General features: G+C 44.0%; 1 protein-coding gene across 2 annotated transcripts; it reads left to right on the plus strand.

Moving 5' to 3' along the window:
- On the plus strand, positions 1 to 9,345 carry nfyba (nuclear transcription factor Y, beta a). Of its 2 annotated transcripts, none has more exons than XM_053415277.1 (7): positions 1 to 134; positions 2,335 to 2,428; positions 2,506 to 2,636; positions 6,883 to 7,080; positions 8,419 to 8,497; positions 8,640 to 8,719; positions 8,817 to 9,345. In XM_053415277.1, the coding sequence occupies exons 2-7, from the start codon at positions 2,335 to 2,337 to the stop codon at positions 8,847 to 8,849; spliced, it is 615 nt and encodes a 204-aa protein (XP_053271252.1). In that variant the 5' UTR covers positions 1 to 134; the 3' UTR covers positions 8,850 to 9,345. The 2 variants fall into 2 exon arrangements, with proteins under 2 accessions (XP_053271252.1, XP_053271253.1); XM_053415278.1 differs by lacking the exon at positions 1 to 134 and adding an exon at positions 147 to 426.
- The last annotated feature ends 7,546 nt before the right edge of the window (positions 9,346 to 16,891 follow it).

Raw genomic sequence — 16,891 nt, forward strand, 5'->3', positions numbered from 1 at the left:
AGCAGCGCGGCCTCCTCTCGGCTTCAGATGGTGGTGCAGCCGCGGCTCGGCGCTGGGACTGGTCCTTCCGCAGCCATTTTCTGTCCAACCAAACAGCCGTCTCAGGGAGGTAACCAACCAGGGCTTCATTGCAGGTTTGTGCCTGGCTCCGGCCAATGATTCGTTAACCGATTTCTTGTTAGCTCGAATGGAAATGTCCGTCTCTGTCTGATTTTTTATTTGTTGTTTGAGTCAACGAGGCTTGCTTATCAGGAAGTATCTAGTGGTTGATACTTTTAAAATAAGTCTTTATAATTTCGGCCTGGGCCACGTCTTGCTCTGCTCCCGACGACAATGAACAGGCCAACGCGGTCTGTGCTGGCACCAGCTCCGGTGTGCAAATGTGTTCATCGGACAGTCTGTACCTGAACTGGTTAACTGCAGAAGGTAACATCCCATCGATAGTCTCTCCTCACTCAACTCATTAACTTAGTTCATTGGAGAGCAGTAAAGTGGCTAGTTAGCTGAACATGTCGCTTACCCGCGCCTATCATAAGCTAGTCTGGTTAGCACACGATAGCTAAGCATAGATCAATGTGTTTAACGTGTAGCTAACGAAAAAAGTAATTGCCCAGGTTATAGCTATACAACACGCAATTCAACTAGGTAGTTGTCGTGTCGGAGCCCGATTAAGTATTTCATCACAAACCCTCCAAACTGTCGACAATGTGAAGAGTGTGTCTAATATGCCAGTGCTCAGAATGTGGCTGCACAACAAGCTTATCTCAAATGGAAATAGAACGTTAATGTCCTGTTAGGGGGTCGTCCCTCACGTTAGCAGCTACAGAGAAAACAAAAGGATTGTGGTTTATTGTAGGTGAAAGCCGCTCCATTTTATTAAAAATAAATGGTTTCGTAAGAGTATTTGAGTTTTCTATGGCTGTAGTAAGTGACATGGCTGAACAGTTTGACATAACTCTTTGTTATTCTTAACATTGAAGATAGTTCCATATGACTCTAATGACATGATGGGGCCTGCAGAAAGAATCTGGCTCAAGCAAACACCTTAAACAATACAGATTTAGAAGAATATTAACATTTCAAGTGACTTGTGCATTCAGAGGTGTATCAAAATTTATATATATTTTTTTACTCAAGTATAAATACATATACTTGTCTTTAAAAACAGTCAAGTAAAAGTAGAAGTACCGAATCACCCTCTTTGCTCAAATAAAAGTATAAATGTAAAGGCTCTGAAGTTTACTCGATGTGTAAGAGTAAAAAGTATCTCCTGAAGGCATTTCTACTAGCTGTATCTGTGCAAAACAAGCTTGAGACTCATGTCACATTCATATAATTTGAAGACTATTTAATTGAAATCCCTCTTCAAATAAAATAAGACAATACACGAATACATAATTCAGTAATTTCCTTCAGTAACAAAAATTTGTACTTAAAGTACTTAAAAAATATAAGTTACTCCAACCATTTGCATATATTTCAGTGGCCAATTAAGATACTTCTAGACTAGCACTTCACTCCGTAGATCCTCTTCAGTTTCTCCGGATGCGGTGTATGTGTGAACGCAAATGTCCTTGTGAGATCCTTCTGAGTTTCTCTGAATATTCTCTGCCTGGTGCCCTAGTATAAAGTAAGCAGAAATCAATGTGAGAACAGGATCCCCTGCTGGATACACCATGAGCTAGTGGGGTGTTTGATGATGCTTCTAACTCGTGACAGACAAAAAAAACAAATGTATCAGGGTGAAAAAGCGGTGTCACACATTGAAGAAGACATAGATGAAAATGTCAAAGCGATTTTGCGTGAATAACAGCAGATGCCAGTGTTGATGTGCAGTAAACAACATCATGGGATCTCAAAGGTGGAATTAATAGCTGGAATCCTACTGCACCCCCCCTCTAATCCATGTGAAAATGTGTTGCTGTTGTGACCATGTGGGAGCAGAGAACCCCCCCATACACACACTGTTGTTTCAAATGACCACCATGATATCAACACTGATCACCACATAATAAACGATACTGTTCTTAAATGAGTAAAATCTTCAAAGCTGCTTGCCTTGATTCATTCGTTAATCTCTTTTGCTGACACACATACACATACTCACACACACACACATTGCATCAGACACGTGCTAACTCAGACTGGGTAAAACAGAATTTGTTAACTTTCTTAATGAATGGAGAACAGGTGGAGATGGTGGGGCATGCTTGATTTGGCTCGATTCAGTTGGCAGTGTGCAGCGCGAATGATAGAGACACAGAGAGGAGCGGTTAAAAGAATAACTTTTATATACAGAAGTCAATGTGTGTATGATGTGTGTTTGCATTACAGATGGACGGAGACGGCACGACCACCGATGCTTCCCAGCTGGGGATGACTGGAGAGTACATGGCATCCAGTCACTATGTTCTCCAGTCTCAAGATGGTGAGGAGCTGGTATAAAAACAACCATCACTGTAGGAGGTGAAGACCTGCTGACTCTGTGTGTTTTGTTTTCTGTAGATGAAGGAGAGGAGAATCTGAATGACCATGATGATGGCGGAATTAAAGAGAATTACAGGGAACAGGACATTTATCTACCTATTGCCAATGTGGCTCGTATCATGAAGAATGCTGTTCCTCAGACTGGAAAGGTTTGTGAGGGAAGGAAAGGAAGGAGTGGGAATAATCTGTTTAATTTTTGAGTATTTTATGTCCACTTTGTTTTTGTCCTAATCTATTATAACTCAAAGCCTCATCTTGACAGGCTGGACTGTCTGTTTGTGGTGTTGACGGTGTATCATCTTCAACCTTTCTCCACTTAACTTCTGTTCACATTACATTCATTCCTGTGATAAGTGCAGGAAGGAGTCATGAAGTAGTGACACTGGCATAGACATCTAAATATCAAACGATATTTGGTGCCAGCATATCGATAATTGTATTTCACATGTCAGGATGACAATATATTGCTGTATCAATAATTTTCTCTGCTCAAGTTAAGAGCAACAATGCACTGTGTGGTAATCTGCAGGTGGAACGTCTCTCCTCTCTGCAGCCTGTTTGTTTGTGAGTGCGCAAGTTCGTCTCTATCGATCTCTTCACAAACAAACTGACGATCACATTTAACCAGTTAAAACATCAACACTGTCGGGTATTATATTGGAAATCAGAGTGTTGTTTTAGGAATGAAGTCTTCATTTGTTTTCAATTATACTGGAATTAACTCCCTGTCAACCATTTTACATGTAGTAAGAAAAAAGAATGTACTTAGAATATAATTACTAAATAAGTAGTAATTAAAAATTAATCCAATGTTTTCGAAATATTATTACATTATCTTTAAAGGATCAAGTATATTTGATTGATTGATTAATCAATCAAATTTTATTTGTATAGCCCATATTCACAAATCACTATTTGTCTTATAGGGATTTAACATGGTTTGACATCCTCTGTCCTTAACCCTCAACAAGAGTAAGGAAAAACTACTACTACTAAGGTAAAAAGAACGTAGAAACCTTAGAGAGAGCCACATGTGAGGGATCCCTCTCCCAGGACGGACAGAAGTGCAATTCAAGTCAAGTGTAAAGGAGAACTTCATCAAGATAAATTATTTAGCAGCACGGATAAGGGTTAACATTTTTAAGGATAACTGAAGGTCAATGAATTGATGGATTTCTCTGAGGAGAAATACTATATATCAAACAGTCCTGCTGCAATCATAGTCTATGGTCAACAGCCAGCAAGATCTGATGCCACTATAGTCCACAGTCATTGTCTACTGCCGCCAATTAGGATCCATTATCAGCTGCCACCTCGGTCGTGATCCACCACCATTATCAGATGCCAACACGATAGAGGATCCGCCAAACTGGATCAACCATTACGATCTTTGATATGCGATCCACAGATCGTAATCCATGATGTGGCCACGGCTGCGGCCCTCGATCTGCGGGCGATAAGGCAAAGGGACTCCGGGGAAGGGGTCAAGTCAGTAACGTGTATTGATGAGATATGTATAACTTTGATGTGATATTGATTTGAGAAGAGGAAGGAACTATCAATTGAGTAGCACTTGAATGGCACTTACCTTTTGCACTTTGTTTTGCTTTATTTTTGAAGAAATTTTACTTTCTTGAATCTTGTTGTTCTGGGTTTGTACCCTCGGGGTTGAAGCACTTAAGGCTGACGCATGCTTCTGCGTTTTCAGAGACATGCAAGAAGGGGTACGCTCAAGAGCCCCTTGCGTGCGTTGCCAAATTTTGGCCCACTGTATTGCACTTCTCAGCCCTTACTTGCCAGCGGTCCCTCAGAACGCCGCCACGCCCCCCCACCCTGTCAACAGTCCGCTCCAGGGCAGGGGGTGTGGTGGCGTGAGTGGCCCATGCCTTCGGATTTTTTTCTGTATTTGGCCCTCGGGACAAAAAGTTTGGACACCCCTGTTCTAGACCTATAGCAGCATAACTTAGAGCAGGTCAAAGACAAGCCTGGACCGGCTCTTACTATAAGCTTTATCAAAAAGGAAGGTTTTAAGCCTACTCTTAAACGTACAGATGGTGTCTGCTTCCCGAACTGAAAGTGAGAAATTATTCCACAGGAGAGGGGCTTGATGGCTGAAAGCTCTGGCTCCTACTCTACTTTTATAGACTTTAGGGACGACAAGTAAGCCTGAATTATTGGAGAGCAGTGCTCTAGTGGGTTGTTAAGGTACTAAGAGCTCTTTGAGGTATAATGGCGCCATATTATTAAGACCTTGAAGGTGAGGAGGAGAATTTAAAATTCTACTCTAGATTTAACCGGAAGCCAGTGTAGTGATGCTAATACTGGAGAAATGTGGTCTCTTTTCTTGGTTCTTATGACATGTGCTGCGGCATTTTGGACAAGCTGCAGATTTTAACAACTTACCACTGGGGCCTGATAATTATGAATTACAATAATCCAGTCTGGATGTAACAAAGACGTGGACAAATTTTTCTGCATCTTTTTGCGAAAGGACAATTCGTTTTGTGTGAATTATAGGACAAATCAGGATCGAAGATCACCAAGTTCCTGACGGTTTCACTGGAAGCAAGGGCAATGTCGTCTAGCGCAGCTATATCATTAGTAAATGTATCTCTAAGGTTTTACTGTTTTATCTGAGTTTAATAGGAGAAAATTGCGGGTCATCCAGGTTTTTATGTCCTTGAGACATGCTTGAAGTTTAGTTAATTGATAACTTTGTTCAGGTTTTCTAGACAAGTATAACTAGGTGTCATCCGCATAGCAGTGGAAATTTACAGAGTATCAGCCAAGAATTTGCATGTCGGTACATCCCTAATAACAATGGATAGTTTAATATCACGTTCTATAAAGGGCGGCGCATGCTTCTGCGGCTGCGGCTTTTCACGCAGTTATGTAGACGGACTCGTTTTAATTTATGGTTCTCCATGGGTTGTGGGTGTTGCAAAAATTGGGCGACGTACGTAAGAAGGGGTACGAAAGCACGCCAGGGGCAAGCAAAGGCTCTTGCGCTTGCTTGTCCCTGAAAACGCAGAAGCATGCACCGGTCTTAAGATATGGTGTGTCTCCACCACTGTCAAATCCTCATGATGTCATAGAAGTGATGTGGACTTCTTTGCCTTATTCAGAGTTAACTTGTTAAATCATTCTCTTAACTTCTATCACAGTATAGCCTCACTGATGGCACATAATTGGCAGGTGTATTATACTTTTTTAGTAGTTTAATACAGTAGAAACAGGTTGTGTAAACTTGAGCCCCGGTGGAAATGTATTGTATAGGTAACAGTGTTTTTTAAGATAAGGGGCACTCGCATAACTCAACTACTGGAAGTGGTTATGCTAGCTGACATATCCACACGAACGCGCACCCGGTATGTGCCCTTTGGCGAGAGTGTGTGCGGGTTTCCAGTGAGCCTGTGCGTACGTGAACGTGCTTTCGAAGAGGCCATCAGAGGACTTTTACGCTAAAAACGAGGTGTAAATGTTTCAAGTCAAAAATGAATGTGGGGCTTGCTGACACTTAGATGACACAACACGAACAATATGAGGGCATGTTGTGTTTTTTCTGTTGCTTTATTACATCTGAAGAAGAGATCACTAGTTCCTTCAATTGTATTATATTTTGCTGAAACACTGTTTCCCTCGACTCCTCATCCCTAACTATCCCTTTAATGCATAGAGTGCATGTCACAAATCTATATTTTCATTAGCCATAAACCTATTATTACAAAAAAATACAAAACATTTTACCAGCGGAATGTACAACCAATATGCAAATTAAACCATGTCATTGTGTTTACAGTGAAGATTAAATGTCCATATGTTTAACTGTTAAAAGACATGTTTTTCACCCTTGTTCATTATATGCAAAGATGCTGTCTACTCTACTGAGTGCCATTAAAGGCAATAAAAGCCCCTGAATTAACGTTAGTTTACTAAAGTTAACGTGTTATGATCTTGATTTTAACAATAATCCAAATTATAAATATCCTAATGCTATAAAATGAATGCTACTTTTCCATTGTCAAAAAGCTACTGTGCATGCATTAAAACAAACAAAACAATTGTTTGAATTTTTAGCAGTAATTATTAACATAAATTACATTGTAAGTCTGCCATTTTATTGTGATTAAGCTTAAACCCAGGATTATCTTGCATACTACTGCTAGCCTCACAAAATAATTAAACCCTCTGCTATGACAAATGTATCACCATCATTTTTCCAACCCATTTTTTTTACAACAGAAGTCTTTTGCCACTGGCTCATGTACAGCAACTCTCCTCTTTTTTTTTAAGTATCTAAAAAGTATCCGTAATTGAAATTTTGTATCAAAACAAAAATGTTGGTTTTGTTACAAGACTATTTTGTAATGTGTGTGTGTGTCTGTCTGTCAACAGATAGCAAAAGATGCCAAAGAGTGTGTGCAGGAGTGTGTTAGTGAGTTCATCAGCTTCATCACATCAGAGGCGAGCGAGCGCTGCCACCAGGAGAAGAGAAAGACCATCAATGGAGAGGACATCCTTTTTGCCATGTCTACGCTTGGCTTTGACATGTATGTGGAGCCGCTGAAGCTCTACCTGCAAAAGTTCAGAGAGGTGAGATATAATTCAAGGTCACAGTGACCTCACGTTCTTGTGAATGTGATATATCAGGACTTCCGTCAGGGAATTTTATTCCCACTGGCACAAATCACTTGACTCATGGATGACCTGATTAGAATACGTGGCCTCTCAAACACATTTTGCCTTGTGAATGTAATATCTCAGGAACATCTCAATGCAATTCTTTAAAATTTAGCATACATGTAATGTAATATCTCAAGACTGCTTTAGGGAATGTCTTAAATTTTTAATGAGTAGTCAAAGGTCACATTGACCTTATATGAATCAATGTGATAATGAATCGGTGGAAATTCTCTGCCTTTCGGCATACAATTGTACAAAAAATATTAAAGGACCAAATGTATGCCCATTTTACCACGGTTGATACGGTTCCTTGGGGTCTTAATGAAATGTATGTAACATATTTTGGTCAAAATACCACAAGGATCATTTAAACGGCACCCTTTTTACCCTGTCTAAAACAGCCCTCCTCAGATTTACCTGTTTTGAGGGCCCCACCCCCCTCTCACGTGTAGAAGCATTACAAAAGTGGAATGTTCATAATATTTCTCCTTTAAGAATTTTGTTATGAAACCTAAATAAAATGTTGCTGTCATCAGAGTTGCTCTATCTGTCCCAAGACCAAATATCTTGCCCTTGGGAATGCCATTCCACTCAATGATGTCAAGGATGGAAATCCAAAAAATGTTGGCCCTTGCCATCAGAATGTGGAAGCTATGGAAACATATTGCTGTCACACCAGAACAATAAAAGACCAATCTGTTTTACATTAAAAATGAAAATTTTCATGTTGACCAGATTGGTTGAACTTGGCAAAGTAAGATTTAAGGCATTTTCTATTCAGTAACCAAAACTGAAATTTTGTCTGTTGTCTTCTAATCTTATATTCCATCCTGAACTGTTCTCAAACATGTGGATGTTGTGATGATGCGGGGCCACATTACAGATTTTCTTTTACTGCAGTGTGAATGCAAATTAGAAATTATGCATAGACCACACCATTTTATGAAAATGCTGGAGCATGACATGCACTGTAGATCTGCCAAGCAAAATTTTTAATTCACTTATCTACTCACCACTATGTAAACAAAATTGCAGCCAAATACAATACAATAGATACACCTGGTTTGATGCTTAATCTGGTTTTATTGAACAAACTCAAGTTTCTTCAATTCTTAACTCGTGTCACTGGAAAGGCCTGAAATAAGGATTAGTTTCTTAACAGATGACGCCATGTTCTTCTTTAGTTCCATGTAATCTTGTACTCACGTGTACATAACAATGCTATGTGCTCATATGGTGCTTTTCCAGGCAATGAAGGGGGAGAAGGGGATGCCTGGGGTGGCGGTGGGAGACAGCCTGGGAGAGGATCTCACAGATGATGGCTTCAGTAAGTACAACTAGTCAGGTTTTTATAGTAAATATTTTAGAATTCATTCTAGTTGGTTCAGCATTTGTCTCTTTGCTATGGTCAATTTGTCCTTGATGTTCCAAGTTCATTCTCATTAGTCTACATTTTCTTCCTTCATCAGCAAATCCACTGCCAGCCGGGATTATCACAGCTGATGGACAGCAGCAGAACGTCATGGTGTATACCACTTCATATCAACAGGTAGAATCTCTTCTGAGGCAGTGGCAGCTCTCCTTACTGATGGATGATTGAGAATGATTCACACTGTCTCCAACTAAACTGTGTTGCTGTGTTCCAGATTCCCACCGTACAACAGATCCAGTTTTCATGACAAGGACAAACTCCGAGCACGAACACAGGGGCTCAACACTCGTCTGATGACCTAAGCCCTGCCACAGAGTAAGGGTTACCAGACAGGGAGGACGGAGGAAGAGGCATCTACACAAACCCTCATGTACAGAGAAAACATTACCTGTAGAGTACAAAGTGTTGTTTTTAGTTGTGAGGTACCAAATGTTTTCGAGTGTCTCCTAAGCAGCTGGCCAATTTGAGGTTTTATTTAAAGGCTAGTCTTATGCAGGATTTAGTGGTGGAATTTTTTGTGTGTATGTGTTTGCTTGTACTTATTCTTTTCTCGTGAGTTGGGTGGTAGTAGGAGGAAATGTTATGCAGGAAGCTTGTCTTAGAAGGTTCTGTGTTTGAATTGAGAGAAGAGATGTTGCTGTCAGATCAGATCATACAGCTCTTTTGTAAGTTCAGAAAGAAAATTTACGATGTGCTTTAATGTCATGTGAATCCTTTGAATAAATACTCCAGTGATGTTTAAACTTTCACCTTTTTATTACTACGAAGTTTGATAAGAAGATGGAATTAGTCTTTTCAAGCTATGCAATTGCAACTGGAAAGGGATAACACTGCATTTTCCTACTCTGCAAGGACACGGCACTAAAAAAGTCCTTCAGGCGTTTGGTGAGAGGTTTTAGATGGGAAAGATGTACTTTTATATATCCATAATGTCAGTAACAGTTGAATGTCTATGATCAGTTTTTCATCATTAATAGTAGCAGGACAGTGGTTGTGATTTATTTACGTCTATCATAAAAGCAGGATGGTCACAAATCTGTGGTTAGTTTACAAAAAAAGAGAGGACTGAATATTGTAGTCAACAGTACACCCGGTGTGTGTGCATTGCCTGATGGCTGTGTCACTGATCTGTTTTGTGGGCGTCTGTTGTTCACTCAGAGAGCGTGACTGCCTGCAGCCTAGCTGGAGTTTGTGGTATGACTACCGTATATCCTTGAATAAAAGAGAGGCTATGTACTAAACTAAATGCCAGGACAATTAAGCTGTGCATCTTCCAGACTCGCAAAAACCTAAAAGCCTTCTTAAAACAAATGAATGGAGTCAGTCAACAGGAATGCTAGAGCTTCGATGGTTAGAAAGTACAGGAGGTCTTTCAAGTATTTATGTTTGTGACATATTCAACCGATATAGACATTGAAACTGGTGAAAGATAATTTTCACTCACTTTTTTGCTGTGAACTGCATGCAGTATGTGAAGAAAATGGCCTCAACTCGCTGGAAGAACAGTCCGGCTATTCCGACATTTCATTATGCACGTTCGCCACACATGCTGCCCATCCAGTGTGGCCCAGCCAGAAAATCTTCAATTGCAGTTAATCAATCAGCATTCATTAAGATACTAACAATTGCAATAAATACAGAGTAAAATCTGTCAAATCTGCTCTATAATCTTGCTTTATAGCAAGTTTTCAGCCTTGAACATTCAGTGTGTGTTGACTAATCTGTACTGCCTTGAGCGACTAGACAAATGAACTACCAAAATTTGAATGAGCTTTTGATTAACAGAGATTTAACAAAAGGTCGGATATAATGTGCAAAGATAAACTGAATGCAAAGTGTAATGTGGGTCAAACTGTAAATTTACAGCAGTGGAGATATGCAGTAATCAAAATGTAAGAGATGGCTGCAGATTGTGTTGTGTGTTGTTGAAGTTACATTATCAATCAATCAATCAAATTTTATTTGTATAGCCCATATTCACAAATCACAATTTGTCTATAACATTGTGAGACATCCTCTGTCCTTAACCCTCAACAAGTGTTAGGAAAAACTCCTAAAAAACCCTTTTAACAGGGTAAAAATATGTATAAACCTCAGAGAGAGCCACATGTGAGGGATCCCTCTCCCAGGACAGACAGGAGGAGAATAGATGTCAAGTGTAGAGGAAAATATCAAGATTCAAGTTTTTAGCAGCAATTATGAGGGTAAATATTTAAGGATAACTGAAGGTCAATGAATTGATGGATTATTGTCAGTAATGGTCAAGTATCTGAGGAGAAATACTATATATCAAACAGTCCTGTTGCAATCATAGTCTATGGTCAACAGCCAGCAAGATTATGATCCACCATCAAGATTGGATGCCACAGTCATTGTCCACTGCCGCCAGTTAGGATCCATCATCACCATTATCTGACGCAAAAGGCGACAAAGGATCCGCCATTCCCACTACAATTAGCCAGCACGACATAGAATCCACCACACTGGATCCACCACCGGGACCACCGACCAGGATCCATAAATCGCAATCCATGTTGATGTGGCCACAGCTGCGGCCCTGGATCTGCGGGCGATAAGGCACAGGGACTCCGCGGAAGGGGTCAAGTCAGAAACATGTATCGATGTGATATGAATTACTTTGATGTGATAAGGATGGAGAAGAGGAAGGAGAAGCTGGAAAGAGAAGCTCCGTGTGTCATAACTTCCCTTTGCATCATCAGGTGTTATTGCCTTGTAATCAATGATACAATGACACAGGCCGAACAGGGGGGCTAAGGCTCAAGGTAAATCTGACTGGCTACTGGTTTGTGTGGCAGTACTATGAAAACCATGTGGCCCACTCAGTAGATCAGACATCAATACCTCTATGCCTTTTTAAACTAAATGCTTCCTATTTTAGAACATAGGACAAGTTACTTCTGCCGCACTGATTAATGCACATGTCATTTAGCTGACACTTCAATCCGAAGCAACTTCCAATTCATGTATTCAATATATCAGGGGCCATCTGGGGTTCAGCATCTTGCCCAAGGATACTTTAGCATGCAGATGGGGAAGACCGGGATCTACTGGGAAGTTGAATAATTTTTCTTTCTATTCTAGATAATCAAATTCATTCCCAGACTTAGTGTTTTATTTTACTGTTATTTTTGATCATCTAAATATCTGAAGTGCATGAAATGTTAAATTTAAATGTCATATTTCCTGTGGGTGGCCTCACAACTGGGCCCCTGAGCTGGAAGTGGTCTCTCTCAGGCCAATGCCCATATGGCTCATTTCCTTCTATTGAACAGTTGGGATCGCCTGTTGCCTTTTCCTCGGGAAGCTTCTTTTGGCGGTTTCCTGAGCCACTCCCACTCTTTGAATAAACAGCACACTGCGGTATTTGCCTGTAGGCTCCTACATCCCTTCGTGGACAGACAGACAGACACGCACACACACACTCACAATACACTGGCTGCAGATTTATCTTCTGTCTGAGGAGCAACTCCCAAAAAAAGACACACCCTCCTCCCTTTCCTCTTCCTCCTTTTCAGCAGTTTTAGGCATTTGTTGGTTCACCCCCCACCCCATCCCCCCATTCACCATTTCTTTGTATTAAGATACTATAAATAACATAAAATTGTCCCATAAGACTCTAAACAAATCAAATTCCCGCCATGCAAGGATGGGCAGTATTTACAGTGCCTTGCATAAGTATTCACCCCCTTTGGACTTTTCTACATTTTGTCATGGTATAACCACAGATTAAAATTTATTTCATCGTGAAATTATGTAATGGACCAACACAAAATAGTGCATCATTTGGAAGTGGGGGGAAATATTACATGGATTTCACAATTGTTTACAAATAAAAATCTGAAAAGTGTTGAGTGCATATGTATTCACCCCCTTTACTGTGAAACCCCTAACAAAGATCTGGTGCGACCAATTGCATCTCAGTATAAATACACCTGTTCTGTGACGGACTCAGAGTTTGTTGGAGATCATTACTGAACAAACAGCATCATGAAGACCAAGGAGCTCACCAAACAGGTCAGGGATAAAGTTGTGGAGAAATATGAAGCAGGGTTAGGTTATAAAAAAATATCCAGAGCTTTGAACATCTCTCTGAGCACCATAAAATCCATCATAAGAAAATGGAAAGAATATGGCACAACCGCAAACCTACCAAGAGGAGGCCGTCCACCCAAACTGAAGAGTCGGACAAGGAGAAAATTAATCAGAGAAGCAACCAGGAGGCCCATGGTTACTCTGGAGGAGTTGCAGAGATCCACAGCTGAGGTGGGAGAATCTGTCCACAGGACAACTATTAGTCGTCTACTCCACAAATGGAGCCAAATACAGGGAAATCCTTGAAGAAAATCTGATGCAGTCTGCAAAAGACTTGAGACTGGGGCGGAGGTTCATCTTCCAGCAGGACAATGACCCTAAACATACAGCCAGAGCTACAAAGGAATCGTTTGGATTAAAGAATGTTAATGTCTTAAAATGGCCCAGTCAAAGCCCAGACCTCAATCCAATAGAGAATCTATGGCAAGACTTGAAGATTGCGGTTCACAGACGGTCTCCATCCAATCTGACTGAGCTTCATCTTTTTTGCCAAGAAGAATGGACAAACCTTTCCATCTCTAGATGTGCAAAGCTGGTAGAGACATACCCCAAAAGACTTGCAGCTGTAATTGCAGCGAAAGGGGGTTCTACCAAGTATTGACACAGGGGGGTGAATACTTATGCACCCAACAGATGTCAACTTTTTTGTTCTCATTATTGTTTGTGTTGTGGCAGACAAGGAAAGGCAGAGACGCAGGTACTGTTTACTGTCGTTTATTCAGTAGCAAGGAAGAACTCGCACATGTTCCCCATACGGGAAGTATATATAGCTACAGCCTCTAACATTACCCATCAACCCACTGGGTGAGAGGACACACCCATGAGTGCACGCCACACAGCCCCCCCCCCGAACACCCAGAGGGAAAAAAAAATTGGACAAAAGTCAGTACCTTCCAGGGGGTTTAACGAGGCGACCTTAACGGCTACGCCGACCCCCGTCCGCAAACGCAGGGGTGGAACAGGCAGAAGGGACATCATTTACAACAGGCACAGGATCAGGAGGCACAACTGGAGAAAACAACACAGGGGTCTTAGAAGGGGGGCGACCACGATGGGGAACCCGGGCCGGTAGCACCTCTTCACTGGCCAACTGATGAGCTGGCTTAAGCCTGTCTAAAGAAACGCGCTCCCTGCGCCCGCCCATGTCCAGAATGAAACTTTTAGAACCCGCCTCTAACACTCTAAACGGGCCGTCATACGGGGGCTGGAGGGGAAACCGGTGAGCATCGTGACGCACAAAAACAAACCGAGTGGTCGCGAGATCCGTTGGCACGAAAGACCGAGGAGAAAAATGATGCACGGGCACCGGTGCACAAGCGTGTCCTGTGACGCAGGACGCGCAACAGGAACCGGAAAGGGGGCCGAGCTCTGAGGCAGAAACTCCCCTGGGACGCGGAGCGGCTGACCGAGCACCAACTCTGCAGGCGAGGCATCCAGGTCAGCCTTAGGAGCCGAGCGCAACCCAAGCATCACCCACGGCAACCGATCCAACCAGTTTGCATCTGAGAGCGCAGCCCGCAATGACGCCTTAAGCGACCGGTGAAAACATTCACACAAACCGTTAGCCTGGGGGTGGTAGGCAGTGGTACGGTGAACCTGTGTGCCCAAAGACTTTGCTAGCGCCGACCAGAGATCCAAAATGAACTGCGGGCCTCTGTCAGAGGTGATATCAGACGGTGCACCAAAACGCGAGACCCAAGCTGAAAGAAAAGCGCGTGCCACGTCCGCAGATGTCGTGGAAGACAGAGGAACCGCCTCTGGCCACCTAGTGGTCCGATCTACCATGGTAAGGAGATGTGTAAAACCCTGGGAAGGGGGAAGAGGCCCCACAAGGTCGGCAGCCAGTGCTGAAAAATCAACCCCAAGACGCACAGGGCACACCAGCACCCGCGACAGGCAGTCTGCCACCGGGTTCGCTTTACCCGCCACATGTTGGATGTCCGTTGTGAATTCGGAGATCGCCGCTAGATGGCGCTGCTGGCGAGCAGACCATGGCTCTGTCACCTTCGCCATAGCAAACGTCAATGGTTTGTGGTCAACATAGGCTGTGAAAGGGCAGCCTTCCAGCAGGAAACGGAAATGACGCGTAGCCAGGTACAACGCTAACAGTTCCCGGTCAAACACGCTGTATTTTCGCTCACTGTCTCGCAAACCGCGGCTAAAAAATGCAAGGGGCTGCCACGCACCCGCAACACGCTGTTCCACAACTGCACCGACAGCCACATCCGAAGCATCGGTCGTGAGGGCGATGGGCGCCCGAGACGCGGGGTGCGCCAGAAGCGCCGCGTCAGCCAGGGCAGCCTTAGCCCCCTCAAAAGCCTGGATCCTCACAGGGGTCCAGTCAACCTGGTCCTTGGCTTTCTTAAGCTTCAAAGCACCATACAATGGTTGCAGGAGTTGGGCCGCACGAGGCAAGAAACGATTGTAAAAGTTTACTATGCCCAAAAACTCCTGTAGCGACCTGACCGAGACCGGACGGGGAAAATCCGCAACTGCATGCACCTTCGAGGGCAAAGGAACCGCACCCTGCGACGAAATGCGATGGCCCAAAAAGTCTATGACAGACAGCCCAAACTGGCACTTGGCTGTGTTGACAATGAGACCATGTCCATCCAGGCGCTGGAAAACCTGCCTAAGGTGCGACAAATGCTCATCAACCGACGGGCTGGCCACCAAGATGTCGTCCAAATAGACGAAAACAAACGCGAGGTCACGTAACACCGAGTCCATCAAGTGCTGAAACGTCTGCGCTGCGCCTTTAAGGCCGAACGGCATTCGCAGGAACTCGAAAAGCCCAAACGGTGTAATGACTGCAGTCTTGGGCACGTCCTCTGCCCGCACAGGCACCTGATGATAACCTCGCACCAAATCGATTTTAGAAAAAATTGTCATGCCCGCCAGACGAATCGAAAAATCCTGAACATGCGGAATGGGATAACGGTCAAGGGCCGTAATGTTATTTAAACGGCGGAAGTCACCGCACGGCCGCCAAGACCCGTCCGCCTTGGGCACCATGTGGAGCGGCGAAGCCCACGGGCTGTTGGACCGCCTAACGATCCCCAAACGCTCCATGGTAGCAAACTCCTCCTTCGCGGTGGCTAACTTCACGGTGTCGAGGCGACGCGAACGTGCGAAAACGGGCGTACCCGCAGTGGGAATGGAATGTTCCACGCCGTGTTTAGTAACCGCGGCAGAAAATGCGGGCGTTGTCAGCGAAGGAAATTCCGCCAGTAAGCGCTGGAAGACATCCTTTGACGCCGCGAAATTAGCGTGTGTTAACGGCCCGGGTCCCCCTGTCTGACACGGAAAAGACGCAAAAGACACAGCATCAATGAGCCTGCGATTAGCTACATCCACTAACAACCCATTAGTGCACAGAAAATCTGCTCCGATAATAGGAACCGTAATGGAGGCTACAACAAAGTCACACAGAAATTTGCGTCCATTGAAACACACAGTCACAGACTTGGTACCAAACATCTCTATAGCCGAACCATTAGCCGCTGTCAGACGCGGACCACTGCCACAGGCCGAGAGGTCTGTAGCTGCAGGAGGGAGAAGGCTCTTCTGCGAGCCGGAGTCCACCAGGAACTGATTACCTGATATGGAGTCATGAACGAACAGCAGCTCCTCTTGCTCGCCAGCGCCCACGGCTGCTACCGAGCGCCGGCTCTTCCGTTTCCCGGTGCCTCGAACGCGCACGGAGGAACGCAGCGGCGCGCCTTGCTGCCGAAGCGCTGATGGAAGAAAACTGCCGCGTCTGCGGGTGGAAACTGCAGCCGTCAATGCCGGAACCTCGTCCTCCAACGTCGGCTGCAAGGACTCCACGGCCACACTCTGCACGGAGACGTTCCTCGAAGTCAGCAGGATCCGGTCCGCCTGCTCAGCCAATCCACGGAAGTCGCCGGCCGCCAAACAAGAAGAGTTGGCGAGGGCTGCGCGCACCTGCAGCGGGAGCTGGCGTAGAAAGATGTGCGGGAACAGGAAACCATCATCCTCGGAGCCCAGCAACGACAGCATCTCGTCCATCAGGTCCACTGCCGAACCATCGCCCAAACCGGGAAGCGACAGTAGCTTGTCCGCTCTCTCCGCGGATGACAAGCTGTAGCGCCGGAGGAGAAGCTGCTTGAGGGCGGCGTACTTTCCGCGCAGCGGCGGGGCTCGCAGGAGCTGCAT

This window comes from Pleuronectes platessa, chromosome 22, assembly GCF_947347685.1.
Source record: "Pleuronectes platessa chromosome 22, fPlePla1.1, whole genome shotgun sequence".
NCBI classification, from domain to species: domain Eukaryota; kingdom Metazoa; phylum Chordata; class Actinopteri; order Pleuronectiformes; family Pleuronectidae; genus Pleuronectes; species Pleuronectes platessa.